Raw genomic sequence first — 16,823 nt, 5'->3', positions numbered from 1 at the left:
CATTCTCAAAAGGGGCAATATTACCCCTAAAGGGGTAAAAATTTACTCTTAGAGGTGCCAAAAATCTTAGATGAGGTTTGTGATAGTGACCCTCCAAAACTCAATCCTATCCAACAAAAATCTTATTTCTTTGCACTTAATTTCTCTTGTTGGAATAAATTAAAATTGTAATTCGTTTAAGAACTTGTAATTATATTTGCTCCTTTAGGGAGATAATAAAAGAAGGGTTGAGACACAGATTTATGCAGTAAAAACGATATAGCTGCTACAACAAAATTAACGGATTTATCAACATGGACACATCTTGAACACAATGTGAATGAAAACAAATTACATATCATTACATGCAATATGGTGCAATTTATATAAATACAAAATAACACCCAGAAGAATAATATATACTATTAATAAAAATAGCAAAGATTTTTTTTATCCTTACCCGAGGACATTTTTCCATTTTTTGTTCAGATAGAGTGTGAGGGAGAGGGAGAGAGAAAAAAAAACACATCGATGTGAAAGGGATACATCGAGTGGTTGCCACCCGCACGACCCAACCAGGGCTGGGGACAAACTGCAACGGAGGTATGTGCCCTTAGTGAGAACCAAACCCGGGTCTCTCTGGACCGCAGGCCGACGCTCTAATCACTGAGCCAAACCGGCCAGGGCAACAGCAAAGGTTTTTGGTTTAATCCTCACCTGAGGACATTTTTTTATTTTTTGTTCAGATAGAGTGGGAGGGAGAGAGAGGAAAAAAGAGAGAGAGAAACATCAATGTGAAAGGGACACATCGAGTGGCTGCCACCCGCATGACCCAACCAGGGCCAGGGACAAACTGCAACCGAGGCACATGCCCTTAGTGGGAACTGAACCCGGGTCTCTCTGGACCGCAGGTGGATTCTCTAACCATTGAGCCAAACCAGCCAGGGCAACAGCAAAGGTTTTTAAAAACTAGGACTGTATAAATATTAAATTCATGACAACTGATACCTCTGAGGAGGATGGGAGGGGAAATGAGATTAGGAAGTGTCAACAAATTTATAATGTCCTATTTTTATGAGAAATTATTTAAAGCAAAAATTATGAAATCTTAAAATTTGTTAATTCTAAGCAATGGGCACTTGGGGCATTTATTATTATTCTCTGTGTTTTTATATTTTTCCCCCAAAACTTTTCAAATTGAAACAAAATAAAAATTTTAATATTACAAAACTTTCTATTTGTTTTAGGTATGTGTTAAGTGCTTCTGTTTTGAGTGGGTCTGTGTTCATTAAATCCAATTTAGAAAGATAGAATATGAATGGGTGAAGTAGGCAGGGTTTGCTTGTAAAAGAGATTAAAAACAAACAAAAAAAACAAAACCCTGCCTGCCTCCTGGTCCTAAACATAACTGAGTTTACCTGGCCCAGAAACCCTCTGTTCTCAGGACCCTACAGACCTTCTCCCTTTCTCCTCTCCTGCCCCAATACAGAAGAGGGAAATTCGTAGTGTGGTAAAGGTCCTTCTCCTTTCTTATCTAGCCAAGACACTATGCTCATGCCCTTGAATACTTTGCCAAGGAAGCAAAATGCTTGGCAGGCGTTATTTGTTCACCAACTCTAACTTACTTGCCACATTTTCAATAAGCATAAAGCCAATTAACTGCTTGATGGGGGGGGGGGGGTGGATAGAAGAAAAACAAAGGAAAATGTCTTAATTGTGACTTAAGGCAACCAATCGTAGCTGCCACATTTGGAGTGCCTGCTGTGTGACAGGCACTGTACCCTAGATCCTTTTACAATGTTGTGATATTTAAACTCACGAGATACCTAAATTGCACCTTGTCTCTCCATGCCCCTTTATTTTTCCACATCACTGCCTACCCTTAAGTTCCTATTCTACCCACTAATACCTAGCTTAATTATATATAAGCTGCCTCTCAGGAGAGCCTGGCACTTGATTTTCAGAAAGCAGAGGAATATTCTTAGGAAGTGGCTCAAAGAAATTGTTCCTATAAGGACAATAGCTATCACCCAGTCAACTCTGAAAATCTTCAGTGGGTATATGTCTAACCTAAAGTTAGGGGACCACATGTAGGGTGACCAACCATCCATTTTCCTGGACTGAGGGGTTTCTCAGGAGGTGGGACTTTCAGTGCTAAACCTGGACAGTCGCCCTGGCCAGTTTGGCTCAGCGGTTAGAGCGTCGGCCTGCAGTCTGGAGAGACCTGGGTTCGGTTCCCGCTAAGGGCACATACCTCGGTTGCAATTTGTTCCCGGCCCTGGTTGGGTCGTGTGGGTGGCAACCACTCAATGTGTCCCTTTCACATTGATGTTTCTCTCTCCCTCTCTACCCCTCCCACTCTATCTGAACAAAAAATATCGAAAAATGTCCTCCAGTAAGGATAAAAAAAATAAAAAAATAAAACCTGGACAGTCAAACCAGGATGATTGCTATCCCTAAACCTGGGACAGAGAAAAGGTTGTAGGGTGGAGACTTAGGTAGGGAAGATGGCAGGAGAAGAGAAAGCTAAGTAACTTCCATCCACAGAAATGAATTTGAAGGAAAATTCTGTTGGGTTTCCAAATTCAAAGAATGTGGATGCAGCTAATGACCAAAAAGCAAAACTAAAAGACCTTAGCAAGATCTCTTAAGCTTTGTGCTCAGTTGGTATGGCTCAGTGAATTGAGCATCCTCCCATGCACCAAGAGGTCACCAGTTCGATTCCTGTCAGGACACATGCCCCAAGTTGCAAGATTAACCCCTATTAGGGGGTGCGCAGGAGGCAGCTGTTCTCTCATGAATTTTTTTTTTTAATCCTCACCTGAGGATATTTTTACATTTATCTTCAGACAGAGTGGGAGGAAGAGAGAGAGAGAGAGAGACATCGATGTGAGAGAGACACATCGATTGCCATCCACACGACCCCTACTGGGGCCAGGGACAAACTGCAATGGAGGTACATGCCCTTGGCCAGAATCAAACACAGGCCTCTTTGATCTGCAGGCCGACACTCTAACTGCTGAGCCAAATCAGCCAGGGCTTATTTATTTTTTCTTTATTGATTTGAGAGAGAGAGGAAGGGGGAGAGAGAGAGAGATAGAAACATCAATGAGAGAGAACATCTATTAGCTACCTTTGCATGCCCCCCACTGGGGATTTGGCCCACAACCTGGGCATGTGCCCTGACCAGGAATTGAACCAGTGACCTCTTGGTGCATGGATTGACGCTCAACCACTGAGCCACTGGCCAGGCTCTCATGGATGTCTCTATCTCTCCCTTTCCGTTCCTTTTTATTTATTTATTCATTTATTCATTCATTCATTCATTTTTTATCCTCACCTGAGGACTTTTTTTTCATTTTTGTTCAGGTAGAGTGGGAGGGAGAGAGAGGATGAGAGAGAGAGAAAGAGAAACATCCATGTGAAAGAGAAACATCCATGAGAGAGAGAGAAAGAGAAACATCCATGAAAGGGACACATTGAGTGTCTGCCTCACACGACCCCAACCAGGGCCAGGGACGAATCGCAACCGAGGTACCTGCCCTTCGCTAGAATTGAATCCATGATTCATTGGTCCATGGGCCGACGCTCTAACCGCTGAGCCAAACCGGCAAGGGCTGATTTTTTTTTTTTTTAAAGAGGAAGGAAGGGCCCTGGCCGGTTTGGCTCAGTGGTTAGAGCGTCGGCCTGTGGTCCAGAGAGACCTAGGATCGGTTCCCACTAAGGGCACGTACCACAGTTGCAGTTTGTCCCCGGCCCTGGTTGGTGGTGTGGGTGACAGCCACTCGATGTGCCTCTTTTACGTTGATGTTTCTCTCTCTCTCTTCCTCCCACTCTACCTGAACAAAAAATGAAAAAATATCCTCAGGTGGGGATAAAAAAAAAAATCAATAAAAATATATTAAGAAAAAAATTCTTTTAAGCTTTGTAAGTTCTTCATATATGTAATTTGTTATCCTTTGTTTCTTATTAGTGAGAAGTAAAATCCTTGTGATTATAGGTTATTTTAAACTTATTTTTACTGCCCAGCCAGTATGTCTCAGTGGTTGAGCATCGACCCATGCACCAAGAGGTCATCGGTTCGATTCCTGGTCGGGGCACATGCCCAGGTTGTGGGCCCAATCCCCAGGGGGGGCATGCAGGAGGCGGCCAATCGATGTTTCTATCTCTCTCTCCCTCTCCCTTTCTCTCTCTCTAAAATCAATAAAGAAAAAAATAACTAATTTAATTTTTTCAGTTACTTTGGGAGTCAGGAACTAAGGCTCAAACTGTTTGCCCGATGTCACAGGGCTTGAATTTGAGCTCTGGGTACCTGAATCTGAGGCCAACACTTTTCTTTTTTTTGGTTTTTGTTGTTGATGATCCTCACCCAAAAATATTTTTTCCCATTGATTTGTAGAGAGAGTGGAAGGAGGGGGTTGAGAGAGAGAAACATCAGTGTAAGAGAGACACAGCAATCAGTTGCCTCTGGCATGCGCCCTGACCATGGCAGGCGATTGAACGTGCAACCTATGTATGTGTCCTTGATGGGAATGGAACACTCAACTCTTTGGTGCTTAGGCCAACACTCTAACCACTGAGCCAAATTAGCCAGGGTTGAAGCCCACACACTTAGTTGTTAAGCTATACCGCTTCTTGAAACAGGATTTTTATGTCTGGTTAAAATTAGCTTTAAATCCTAGTTCTAGAAATCATATCTTTCTATATATACATGCATACCCCTCAGAGATCTAGCCTTTCCCCTGGAAAATCAGCAATCCCCCAGGCAGCAGAAGATAGTAGCCCTAGTCATATGGTTGGGATCTTGGGCAGTCTTAAGATAGCATCTTGACTTAAGTCATGTTTCAGTTCCAGAGCCCAAAGGTGGAACCCCCTGGCTACTTTCCTTTAAGACTGGACAGAGGGAGCTGGAAAATACCTCAGAGCTGTCCTCAAGACCTAAAGAAATGATTCATTACCTTTATCTCCTACTAGTGAGCTCCTAGCATGACCCCAACCCCTAACCATCATGTCCTGTGATTTTGCCCTATATAATCTGTAACTACACACCATTGAGGAGTTCGGGCTTTTGAGCATCAGCTTCCTGTTCTCCTGGATGGTGCCATTCATAATAAAATAGTTAATATTCTGTCTGTAATAGGGTAAATTTGTTAAGAAAAACTTTAAAATATCTGTTCACATTTCTCCCCCACACCTCCTAAGGAAAGAGGAGGTGTGTGTTTCTAAAGACCTTAGGGGAGGGGGCTGGGATAAGGTAGAAGGTTCCTGGCTGAGGAGGGTGATGATGCATGCAGGAGTTTAAAAGTGTTTTGAAGAAGGAGGTGGAAGCAGTTGACCTAAGAGAGATTCTGGGCTTCCCTAAAGACTAAGGGTAAGGCATCCTCGAGCTGGCCTCAACTTTTCAGTCTTCTTTATTCCCTCACCTCTCATAAGAGAATCAGAATGGCAGGGAATTCCAAAGCCACAGCCAGGTTTAGTGGCAGGGTCATCACTTCCTGGCATATAGCCTTGGACATATTATTTAACTTCTTTTAGTCTGTTTATTCTCTACATAATGAGGATAATGATAGTATCGTCCTCCTACATTGTAAAGGTCAAATCTGATAATGGCTATAAAAAAGTTGTAAACTATAAAGCACTGTAAAAATATTAATCACTTCTATGTAATCATTCTTCTTGATTCTATCTCAGGGATATATTTCTGTCACAGACTGAATTATGTCCTCCCTAAATTCATATGTTGAAGCCCTAACACCCAATGCGACTATTTGGTAATAGGGCACTTAAGGAGGTAATTAAGGATAAAGGAACTCATAAAGTGGGGGCATAATCTGATAGGACTGGTGTCCTTAAAAGAAGAGGAAGAGACACTAGAGCCCTCTCTCTCTGAGTTTGCAGAAAGGAAAGGCCACATGAGGGTACAGAGACTAGGTGGCTATCTACAAGCCAGGAAGAGAGGTCTCACTAGAAACCAACTCTCATGGCACTTTGATCTTGGACTTCTAGCCTTCAGGATGGTGAGAAAATAAATTTCTGTTGTTTAGGACACCCAATCTGTGGTATTTTATTATGACAGCTCTAGCAGACTAATGTAATCATTCCCCCCAACTTTATTTCTCTTTTTCTCCCCTGCCCTGATTTGGTTCAGGCGCTTATCCTCTCTGTGTCTCTCTGCAGACTTCTCTGTAGTCTCAAATGCTGCTAAAGGAAGCTTTCCAAAGAGCTTAGTTGAAAACTTTGTAGGACACAGAGCTATTTACAACATAAAAGGCAACTTCTCAGCTGAGCATGAGACTCCTCTTGAACTTGATTTGACCTGCCTTTCTAGCATTGGCCATCTTTCCACTATACATTCTGTGCTTCTTACTGAGATTCTTACCATTGCTCAGACATTCCGTGCCCTTTCACAGTTTTCCATTTTGGTCTGTGCTGTTCCTCCTACCCAAAATGCCTTTTCCCCTTCCTGATCATCCTCCTTCCATCGCCTTTTCATCTCACTGTCTCACTTTTTCCTCTGACACATCTATTCATCTTTTAACACTGGCTCAAGTGTCACCTACCTCCTGAAGACTTTCTTTACAACTCCATCCTCGGTTCTCTCAGCAGCACTTTGTACACCCCTCTGTTACAACACTTATCACACTGTTTGGCAAATATTATTTTGAGTCTTTCCTACTAGATTGTGAGCACCTGAGAAAAAGACACCTATTCATTATTGAATCTTCCTTTATGCTTGAAACAAAGGAGGTACTGGATACATATGTCTTCCTTTTCTTTTCTTTTTTTTGGTATGTGCCCTTAGCGGGAACCAAACCTGGGACTCTGTGGTCCGCAGGCCGACGCTCCAACCACTGAGCCAAACCGGCCAGGGCTGGATACATATGTCTTAAACAAAAATCCCACAGTCTAGACATGACATGCACAAAAAAATTAAACAATAAAAGGCAATAGAGAAACCATGAGTTAGGTATCTAGGTGGCACTACAGTGTGTTGCATGTAGTAGAGTCTCAGTAAATGTTGAATTAAGTTCTAAATAAAAAGTAGAGAAAATAGCCCTGGCCGGTTTGGCTCAGCGGTTAGAGCATCTGCCTGCGGTCCAGAGAGACCCGGGTTCGGTTCCCGCTAAGGGCATTTACCTCGGTTGCAGTTTGTCCCCGGTCCTGGTTGGGTTGTGTGGTCGGCAGACACTCGATGTGTCCCTTTCACATCGATGTTTCTCTCTCTCTCGTCCTCCCACTCTATTTGAACAACAACAAAAAAATGGAAAAAATGTCCTCGGGTGAGGAGAAAAAAAAAGAAAGTCACCACAAATTTGGTGGTTTAAAACAATGCAGAGTTATCTTACAGTTCTATAGGCTAGAGGTCTGAAAATAAGTCTTACAGGGCTAAAATTAAAGTGTCGGCAGAGCTGTGCTCCTTGAGGCTATAGGGGAGACTATTTTCTTGCCTTTTCTAGTTTCTAGAAAATGCTGCATTCCTTGGCTTGTGGCCCTGCATCCCTCTAACTTCTGCATCTGTAGTCATATCTTCTCTCATTCGACCCATCTGCCTCTCTCCTATAAGAACTCTTGTGGCCCTGGCCAGTATGGCTCAGCGGTTGGAGTGTCAGCCTGCAGTCCAGAGAGACCCGGATTCAGTTCCCGCTAGGGGCATGTGCCTCGGTTGCAGTTTGTCCCCAGCCCTGGTTGGTCGTGCAGGTGGCAGCCACTCGATGGGTCCCTTTCATGTTGATGTTTCTCTCTCTCTCTCTCTTCCTCTCTCTCCCTCCCACTCTATCTGAAAAAAAAGTGAAAAAAAATGTCCTCGGGTGAGGATAAAAAAAAACAACAAAAACTCTTGTGGCCAGGCTAGTGTGGCTCAGTGGTTTGAGCATCATCCCATGGACTGAGAGGTCCCAGTTTGATTCCCAGTCCAAACACATGCCTGGGTTGTGGGCTCGATCCTCAGTAGGGGGCATGCAGGAGGCAGCCAATCGATGTTTCTCTCTCACATCTCACATCGATGTTTCTATCTCTCTCTCCCTTCCTCTCTCTCTAAAAAAAAATAAATAAAAACATATTATATATATAAAAAAAACTCTTGTGGTTACATTGAGCCCACCCAGATGACCCAGGATGATCTTCTCATCACAACTCCAAAGTTCCTTTTGCCATGTAAAATAACATATTCACAGGTTCTGGGGATTAGGACAAAGGCAATTTGGAAAGCCATTCTTCTGTCTACCCCAAGGAGCAAAGCTGAAGACATAAGAATGCATAGCTAATGTTTGGAGATGGACTTTTTCAGCTGAAGCAAAATGTTCATAAAATATTAGAGCCAGGTAAGATAGGAAAAGTAGATTAAAGAGGTACTGGGGCCCTGGCCAGTTTGGCTCAGTGGTAGAGTGTCAGCCCACAGACCAATGTGTTGCAGGTTCGATTCTGGCCAAGGGCACGTACCTTGGTTGCAGTTTGTCCCCGGCCCTGGTTGGGGTTGTGCGGGAGGCCCCAATCCATGTGTCCCTCTCACATCGATGTTTCTCTCTCTCTCCCTTTCTCCCTCTATCTCCCTCCCACTCTATCTGTAGATAAATAGAAAAATATCCTCAGGTGAGGATTAAAAAAAAAAAGTTAAAAAGTGGTACTGGGGTTTGGAGATGATACAGACCATTGAATACCAGATTGAGTTTGGGCTTTATCCTGTATAAAGCAAGAAAGCTTTGAAGCTGGGTGAGCAGAGATTTAACAATGAAAGCAGTAATCTAGCAGACTCCAGAAGACCCTAGAGTATGTAAATCTGGTGGCCAAACAAAATGAAAAACAAGAAGTTTGAGACCAGGTGACCACATAAGGGTGAATAAATACACTGCTGTTTACTGTCTTACTGAAGCTCTTCTCTCTGATAAATGTTCCTTGAACATCCATAGTAAGTGACTGATGAATCATTTCCCCTCATGAGTTTCCATTTTTTTTTTGCCTAGTTGAAGTCTTTGGTTGTGTTACAAGTCCTCTGCCCTAGAAGAATCTGCTACAGCATTTAGGAAAGTGTGTGTTTGGGTGGAGTGGTAGAAAAAGAGGGGTTAAGATGTGGGTTGGTTGGTTTGTCCAACTAATTGGAAGAGGCTGAGCTTCTTAGGAGAGAGTTTCAAAAGGTCTGGAAAGACAAGATTCCACTTTTTGTTATAAGCAATAGAAACCCAACTCAGACTGACTTATGAAAAAGTAGAATTTATCAGTTTTAAAAAGCATCAATATATTAATGATTTCCAAATTGATATCGCCAGCCAGGATTTCAAGTCTCATATATGTCCAATTACCTAGTGGCTACCTCTACTTGGATATCCAATCAGCAAATCAAACACAACATGGCCAAAACCCTGTTCCTGACTTTCTCTTTCCATCTCTCCTTCACCAAATCTACTCTTCCCACAATCTTTCTTCATTTTATTTTATTAAAACTCTACCCTCCCAGTTGCTCAGGTCAAATGCTTTGGGTTTTTTTCATTCACCTTCCACATTCAAATTGTCAAGCAATTCTATCGGCTGTACTTTCAAATCCATCAAGAATCTGACCATGTCAGGGTTTCTGGTCCAAGACAGTTTACATAGGAAGACCCTAAACACATTAAATTTATACCTACAGACAGAGCAATTCCCCTTCAAGAACCGAGGGCTGACCAAACAGCTTCTGTGCAACAAACAAGAAACCACACAGAAATGGTAGGAGAGCCAGAGAAATGGTACTGTGGGCACTCCAACCCAATGTACAGCCTTGCAGTTGGGAGGAATCACTGAAGGGCCTGCGCAGACTCATCCACCTTGGCGCAAAGGAAAAAACAGTGGTTTAAAGGACACCTGGTCTATATGGGAAGGAAATTCGTTTACTAACTGTAGAGCATCTGCCAAGAAGTAGAGCTGTGGGAACTCTGTCCCAGCTGGGAGGCACCTCCCACACTCCATGATCGCAAGGGTAGGAGCTTAATCCAGGCACTTTAACCACACGCCAAGGCCATCCCAGTGCTCCCCACACCCCAAGCCCACAACAACTCTGCTGCTTGTCCCTGGAGTCTCTGAGGCCCTCACCTGTTCCATTCATGACTCTGGCCAGTGTGGTTTGTTCCTGGGTCTCCCTGTGGCCTGCTCCAGCTCTAGTTTCCAGCCAGCATGCTAAGGCAGCATAGGCGTGACTTGCCTCTGAGACTCCCCTTGGCTGGCACCCACCCTAGTTATAGCTCCTGCCCAGGAGTGGCTTGTCCTGGGACTCCCTGCAGCCCCAAGGACTTACCCCTGGGAATCCCTGAAGCTTGGAACTGCTCCGGTTTCAGGCCCAGTGTGGCTTGCTCCTGGGGCAACCCAAGGTCTAAGCCTGCTCCAGCTACAACTCCAATTGGCCTTCCAAGGCAATCCTGGTGCAGCTTGCCCCCTGGGACTTCCCTCGGCCTGTGCTCACTCCAGCTTTAGCTCCAACCCACCTGCCAAAGACACCTAGCACATTCAGTCTACAAAGGAGAAGCTCCTACACAAGACCACCTCTTCTAGACTGGGAGGGGTTGTTTTGTCTAATTCATGGAAACAAACACAGAGAGACAGCCAAAATGAGGAGACAGAGAAAACCAGGACAAAACTCCAGAAAAAGGACTTAATGAAAAGATAAAGAGTTCAAAACACACCCTGGCCGGTTTGGCTCAGCAGTTAGAGTGTTGGCCCAGGGACCAAAGAGTCGCAGGTTCAATTCCGGTCAAGGGCACAAACCTCGATTGGGGTTCAGTACCTGGCTCTGGTTGGGGTCGTGCGGGAGGCAGCCAATTGATGTGTGTGTGTGTGTGTGTGTGTGTGTGTGTGTGTGTATCTCCCCCACTCTGTCTGAAAATAAATGGAGAAATATATACTCGGGTGAGGATTTAAAAAAAAGAGTTCAAAATACTGGTTATAAGGTTGCTCAATGAGCTTAGGGGAAGGATAAATGAGCTCAATGAGAATTCAACAGAGATAGAAAATTTAAAAAAGAACCTATTAGCCCTGGCTGATGTGGCTCAGTTGGTTACAGTGTCATCTGGGACACAGAGGGGTAGCAAGTTTGATTCCCTGTTGGAGCACATATCTAGGTTTCAGGTTTGGTCTCCTGTTGGGGATTGTATGAGGGTAAACCGATGGACATTTCTCTCACATTGATGTTTCTCTCTCTCTCTCTCTCCTTCTCCCCCTTTTCCTCTTTCTCTAACATCAGTAAACATATCCTTGGGTGAAGATAAAAAAATTAAAAGAACCTATCAGAACTGAATAATACAGTAACTGAAACAAACAAAAATACACTAGAGGGAATCAACAGCAGAATAGTTGATGCAGAAGTCAGCAAGTGGGAAGATAAGGAAGTGGAAATCACCCAATCAGAACAGCAAAAAGAGAAAAGGAATTTTAAAAAATGAGGATAGTTTAAGGGACTTCTGGAACAACATCAAGTGTACCAACATTCAAATCATAGGGGTCCCAGAGGCAAAGAGAGATAAAGGGACAGAAAACCTGCTTAAAGAAATGATGACTGAACACTTCCCCAAAGTGGCAAAGAAAACAGATTTCCAGGTGTAGAAAGCACAGAAAGTCCCAAATAAGGTGAACCCGAAGAGGCCCACACCAAGACACATCATCATTAAAATGCCAAAAGTTAAATCAACAAGGGTGTGGTTTTTTAAATATGTTTTTTTGTTAATTTTATTAGAAAGAGAGGAAGGGAGAGAGAGAGAGAGAAATATCAATGTGTCTCACATTGATCAGCTGCTCCTTGCATACCCCCTACTGTAACCCAGGCATGTGCCTTGACCGGGAATCAAACTGGGACCTCTCAGTCCATGGAATGACACTCGATCCACTGAGCCACACTGGCTGGGCTATTGTTTTAACTTCAAATTTGGAAACAAACAAACAAAACCAAATCAACTTAATTATGTATCAAGTGAATAACAACCATATTTTTTTAATGAAAAAGAAAGAACTCGAGTAACTTTTAGCTATAGTACTTTCACAATCCTCAGCCTGAAGATAAAAAGGCCAAAAGAAGTGCAAAAAAACACTTAAATTTGACTTAATAGGTTAATAGGTTTATTGTTAATAGTGGTGTGGGTGTAGTGATTTTGAAATAAATTTATGTGTATCGTAGAACTGAGCCAAGGAATAAATATATTGATCTTCTTGGAGCCAGGCTTCTCATGGTATGAGAAAGGAGTTACAAATATAAAATGGTGAAAGGCAAGAACAATATAAAATGGCTATTTTTCCTAGTCTGTGTACTGAAAGGACATGAACAATGGCACCTCAGTGGCAATGAGCACAGATAGTTTCTAGATCTTGAGTTCTATTATCACACCCCATTAAAAAGAACCAGGAGTCCTTAGCAAAATGGCTGAGTCCAGGCCTGGGCTGGGAAAATAAGCCTAGACCATGTTGCACCAGAAGTAAGAATATGCTCAAAGAATGACAAGCACAGCCCTGGCTGGTTTGGCTCAGTGGTTAGAGAGTCGGCCTGCGGTCCAGAGAGACCCGGGTTCGGTCCCCGCTAGGGGCATGTGCCTCGGTTGCGGTTTGTCCCTGGCCCTGGTTGGGTCGTGCAGGTGGCAGCCACTTGATGTGTCCCTTTCACGTCAATGTTTCTCTCTCTGTGTGTCTTCCCCTCTTTCCCTCCCACTCTATCTGAACAACAACAACAACAACAACAAAAAGAATGACAAGCACAGAAGCCAGCTTGAAGGAGCTCCCCCTGACCAAATCTGGAACAATCTGATCATCAAAATAAGTAATGATAGTAATGGATTATAGTCCATTGAGTAAAATCAGAATCATGGATCCATTTGAACAGAAGTAAATAAATATGGAAGAAGAGAATACCCTTATAGTAAAATGTTAATAAATGCAGAAGGAATTATAAAGTTTAAAAACCACTATTTGAGCCCTGGCCTTTGTGGCTTAGTTAGTTGGGGCAATGTCCCGTACACCAGAAGGTGGTGATTTGATTCCCTGTGAGGGCACATACTCAAGTTGCAGGTTCGATCCTCAGTCCGGGTATCTGCGGGAGGCAACTGATCAATGTGTCTCTCTTACATCGATGTTTCTCTCTCTCTTCCTTCCTCCCTCCCACTCTATCTGAAAATCAATGGGAAAATATCCTTAGTTGAGGATTAAAAAAAAAAAAATTAAAGTTAACATAATATGGGAACAAGTCACAATGGCCTGTCATTGATAGGATCAATTAGAAGAACATGGCATCACTTCTGGAGTGTTCCTGCCACCTATGCATAATCTGAATCTAATGAAGTATCAGATGAATTCAAATCGAGGAACATTCTACAAAATAATTGGCTTCATCTCTTCTCTTCAAAATGTCGAAGTTAAGACGAACAAAGAAAGAAGGATTAAGACTGATACAGATGAAAGAAGGCTGAAGAGACATTACCACTGAAATGCAACATGTGATCCTGGATTGGATCTTGGACCTAAAAAATTCTCACTACAGAAGACAAGTAGGATAATGGGTGAAATCTGAATAAAGTCTGTGTTTTGGGTAACAGTGTTTTATCAATGTTAATTTACTGATTTTGAAACATTTGCATTGTGGTTACATAGAGAATGTTCTTGATTTTAAGAAATACACACAGAAGTATTTAGAGGTTAAAAAAAAACTGAGCATTTTTCTCTGCCTGTACAGTTACTATCCTGCTCCAAACCATCATCATCTTTTACCTGTATTATTTTAATCGTCTCCTAACTGGTATCCCTGCCCATGCCTCTATTCAGTTTGCTTTCAATGCAAGAGCCAGAATGATTGTTTAAAACATAAGTTAGATCATGTCACTTCTCTGCTCAAAATCCTCCAATGGCTACCTACTTAGAGAAAAGCCAAAGTTCTTACAATATCCTACAATGCCCTGTACAATATGGCTTCTGGTTACCTTTCTGACCTCATCTGTTACTACTCTTTGCCTTGCTCATTACACTCCAGCCACTCTGGCCTTCTTGCTGTTCCTCAACACATCAGGCATTGTATACTTGGCCATTCCCTCTGTCTGGATGATTCTTCCCAAGGTATTCACATGGCTTAATCCTTCATTTCAGATTTTTATTCAAATGTTATCTTATTAGTGAGGCCTTCTCTGATTGTCCTATTAAAATTTCAACTCCCCTCCTACCTTTATTCTCTTTCAGTTTTATTTTTATTAACACTGGTCACTGACATCTGTACATTTTACTTATTTATTGTCCACCTCACCTCCTAACCACAATGTAAATTCCAAGAGGGCAAGATGTATTTTTTGTTCAGATGTATCTTCAATGTCTAAAACAGTATTTGACATATAATTTTCCAGTAAATATTTGTTGAATGAGTGAAAAGTCAAGGTGATAATTTTAAGCATGTGAAGTTCAATTTATATTCTCAGCATGTTACTAGAACTCTGTCTTTATCTCTTAGTTTTGCTTTTCTCTGCATTGGCTTCATTCTCAAGCAGGCTTGAGGTGTGATGGATGATGGCATGATGGCCACCAGCAGCTTCAGATTTATATTCTAACATTTCAGCAGCCCTAATGGAAAGAGAGTTCCTCTTTCCTAATTGCTCCATTGAAAGCCTCAGAAATGAGTCATATACTGGGTTTGGGTCAAATGTCAATCCCTAAAACAATCTCTGAAGGTGGAGAAAGAAAATCCTGTGACTGACCAGGCCTGGGTCATGGGGCCCCCGGAACAGAAGTTTTGCTCTACATGGACTGAGAATAGGGGAGAGGTGGTTTCCTAAAAGGAAATGGAGTGCTATCACTTGAGGAAGAGGGATGGCAGTTAGACTGGCAGAATCAACAGATGTTCACTGCATCATCAGTGATGTCCCACCAGCAGACCTAGTCCAGAACAGCATTCTTCTCTTGCTCCTCCATTTTCACATCCAGCCAGATCAGTCTCTGAACTTTGGTAAGGTTCTCTTCTCCTAAATGCCTTTTCACCTATTTCTGTTAGAGTCTTCCTCATTCCTCAAAGCCAGGTTCAAATCTGATGACTCCTGACAGATGTAGTCTCTCTTCTCTCTTCTGAGCAACCTAGTTATTTCTATTTCTCTTGTGGTTATCTTTTCACACTTTGTCTTATATTTTTCATATTTGTATACATTGTGAGCTCCCTGTGGAAAAGGGCCGGGGTCCATTTCCCAACTGTCCAAACCGACACCTCACACCCTCCGCAACTGCAGTGATTAGATGCGCACCAGGGCCGCCAGGGTGCGCTAGGCGCCAGGCGCGAGGCCGTCCGGAGGGCGGGGGCGCTGTGATTGGCAGGAGCGGGGCGGAGGAGGGGGCCTGCATGAATGAGGCGCGCGGCGAGCGGGCTCCAGTCGGCGCTCGCGGGGGAAGCCGGAGTCCCTGCAGGGAGTGGGTGGGAGGAAGCGAAGGGGCGGGGGACGGGGGGCGGGCGGGCGGGCCGGGGAGGAAGGGAAAGAGCGTGGGGGGCGGGGAGGGGCAGCGCCGGGTTGGTGCGCGGAGAGAGGCGAGGCGCGGGTGTGAGGTAGAGCCGCGGCCGCCGGGCCGGTAGCTTCTGTGCCGCTGTCCGCTGTGCGGCCTCGCCCTCGCTGCGGGCCGTCGCCTGCGGAGCCCCGAGGAGCCACCGGCGCCCCCGACCGGGCCGAGGAGTCAGGACTGGGAATCCGCGCCGAGAGAGGAGCCGGGACCAAGCAGCCCAGCCCAAGGCCCCCGGGAGTGGAGGTGGGGGGGCTGAGGCCCCCAAGGGGGCCCCGCCGCGATGGGCAACCTGGAGAGCGCCGAGGGGGGTCCGGGCGAACCACCCTCTGTCTCACTGCTGCCGCCGCCCGGCAAGATGCCGATGCCTGAGCCCTGTGAGCTGGAAGAGAGGTTCGCCCTGGTGCTGGTGAGAGCAGAGCCCGGTCCCTTCCCCCTCCTATTGCCCCCAGGTTCCAGCGCCCGGGGTGGGATTTGGCCGCAGTTCCCTCTGCGGCCCTCCCCAGTTCCTCCTCTGGCCCGGAACTCCTTCTGTCAGGGCCTCCGACAGACCCCGTTCTCCAGTGCCTTTCTGGGAACCTCGGAGCAGCCGCCGGCCGGTCCCGACAGCCCCGTCGGGTCCTCCCGATCGAGGTCTCAACCGCTGAACTCTTAGGAGGAGGGGTCCCCAGCCCGGGATCCCCCCAGGATCCAGACTTCTTCCTCCTCCCACCCTTCTCACTTCTCCCCACTTCCCCGGCAGTCTCCCCAGGTACCTAGAATTCTCATTCCTAAGCCTCTGGCTGGTGCGGGGGAATTCAGAAGCTTGGGCCGGCCCACTCTTCAGCCTAAGTCAGGGCTCTCTGACTGGGGAGACCGCCTCTCGTGTTAACATGGAGGCTTTCCAGGGAGTGGGTCCCACTCCCAGCCCGGACCAGATGTTTGGGGGAGGTTACGGGGAATGGGGAGGGGGCTGGCAGCTCTTGAAGGAGGTGGAATAAAGAGTGATGCCATTCTACTTATTTTCAGAACGGCCTGCAGGCATCCTGTAAAGTTCTAGTGGATTTGCCTAAAAGGGCTGAACATGTGGATAAGCCATTTCACTAGGGTATTTTTCCAATTGAAACAATACACAAACCATCCCGCCTCGCCTCCCCTTCAACTCCCCCCCACACACACACACAATTTTTATGTTAAGCCCTAGTGGCTGATTTGTGTTCTTTGCCTGTGTTTCTTTTTAGTCTTTCAGTAGGGTCCCAAATGATCTGTATAGATGAGTTTTTAGAGCTGACCTTGGGATTCTGTTTTGGTATGGGAATTGGACATTGATGCTGATGGCTCAGTGGATAGAGAGGATCTGAGCTGGTATCACTGAAATGGAACCAGAAGTATATTGGAGT

At 44.8% G+C, this 16,823-nt stretch overlaps 1 protein-coding gene across 3 annotated transcripts in view; it reads left to right on the top strand.

Annotated features, from left to right (window-relative positions):
* The first annotated feature begins 15,625 nt into the window (after nt 1-15,625).
* The window catches only part of FMNL3 (formin like 3), a 55,594-nt gene continuing 54,396 nt past the window's right edge, over nt 15,626-16,823 (top strand). For all 3 annotated transcript variants that reach the window (XM_036252891.1, XM_036252890.1, XM_036252889.1), the window contains exon 1: nt 15,626-15,853. In XM_036252891.1, the coding sequence (XP_036108784.1) occupies nt 15,728-15,853 (126 nt within the window). In that variant the 5' untranslated portion in view covers nt 15,626-15,727. The remainder of the gene's footprint in view (nt 15,854-16,823) is intronic.

This window comes from Molossus molossus, unplaced genomic scaffold, assembly GCF_014108415.1.
Source record: "Molossus molossus isolate mMolMol1 unplaced genomic scaffold, mMolMol1.p scaffold_m16_p_10, whole genome shotgun sequence".
Taxonomy (NCBI): Eukaryota; Metazoa; Chordata; class Mammalia; order Chiroptera; family Molossidae; genus Molossus; species Molossus molossus.
The sequence above is the reverse complement of the archived record's forward strand: the minus strand, read 5'-3'. Positions and strand labels throughout refer to the sequence as shown.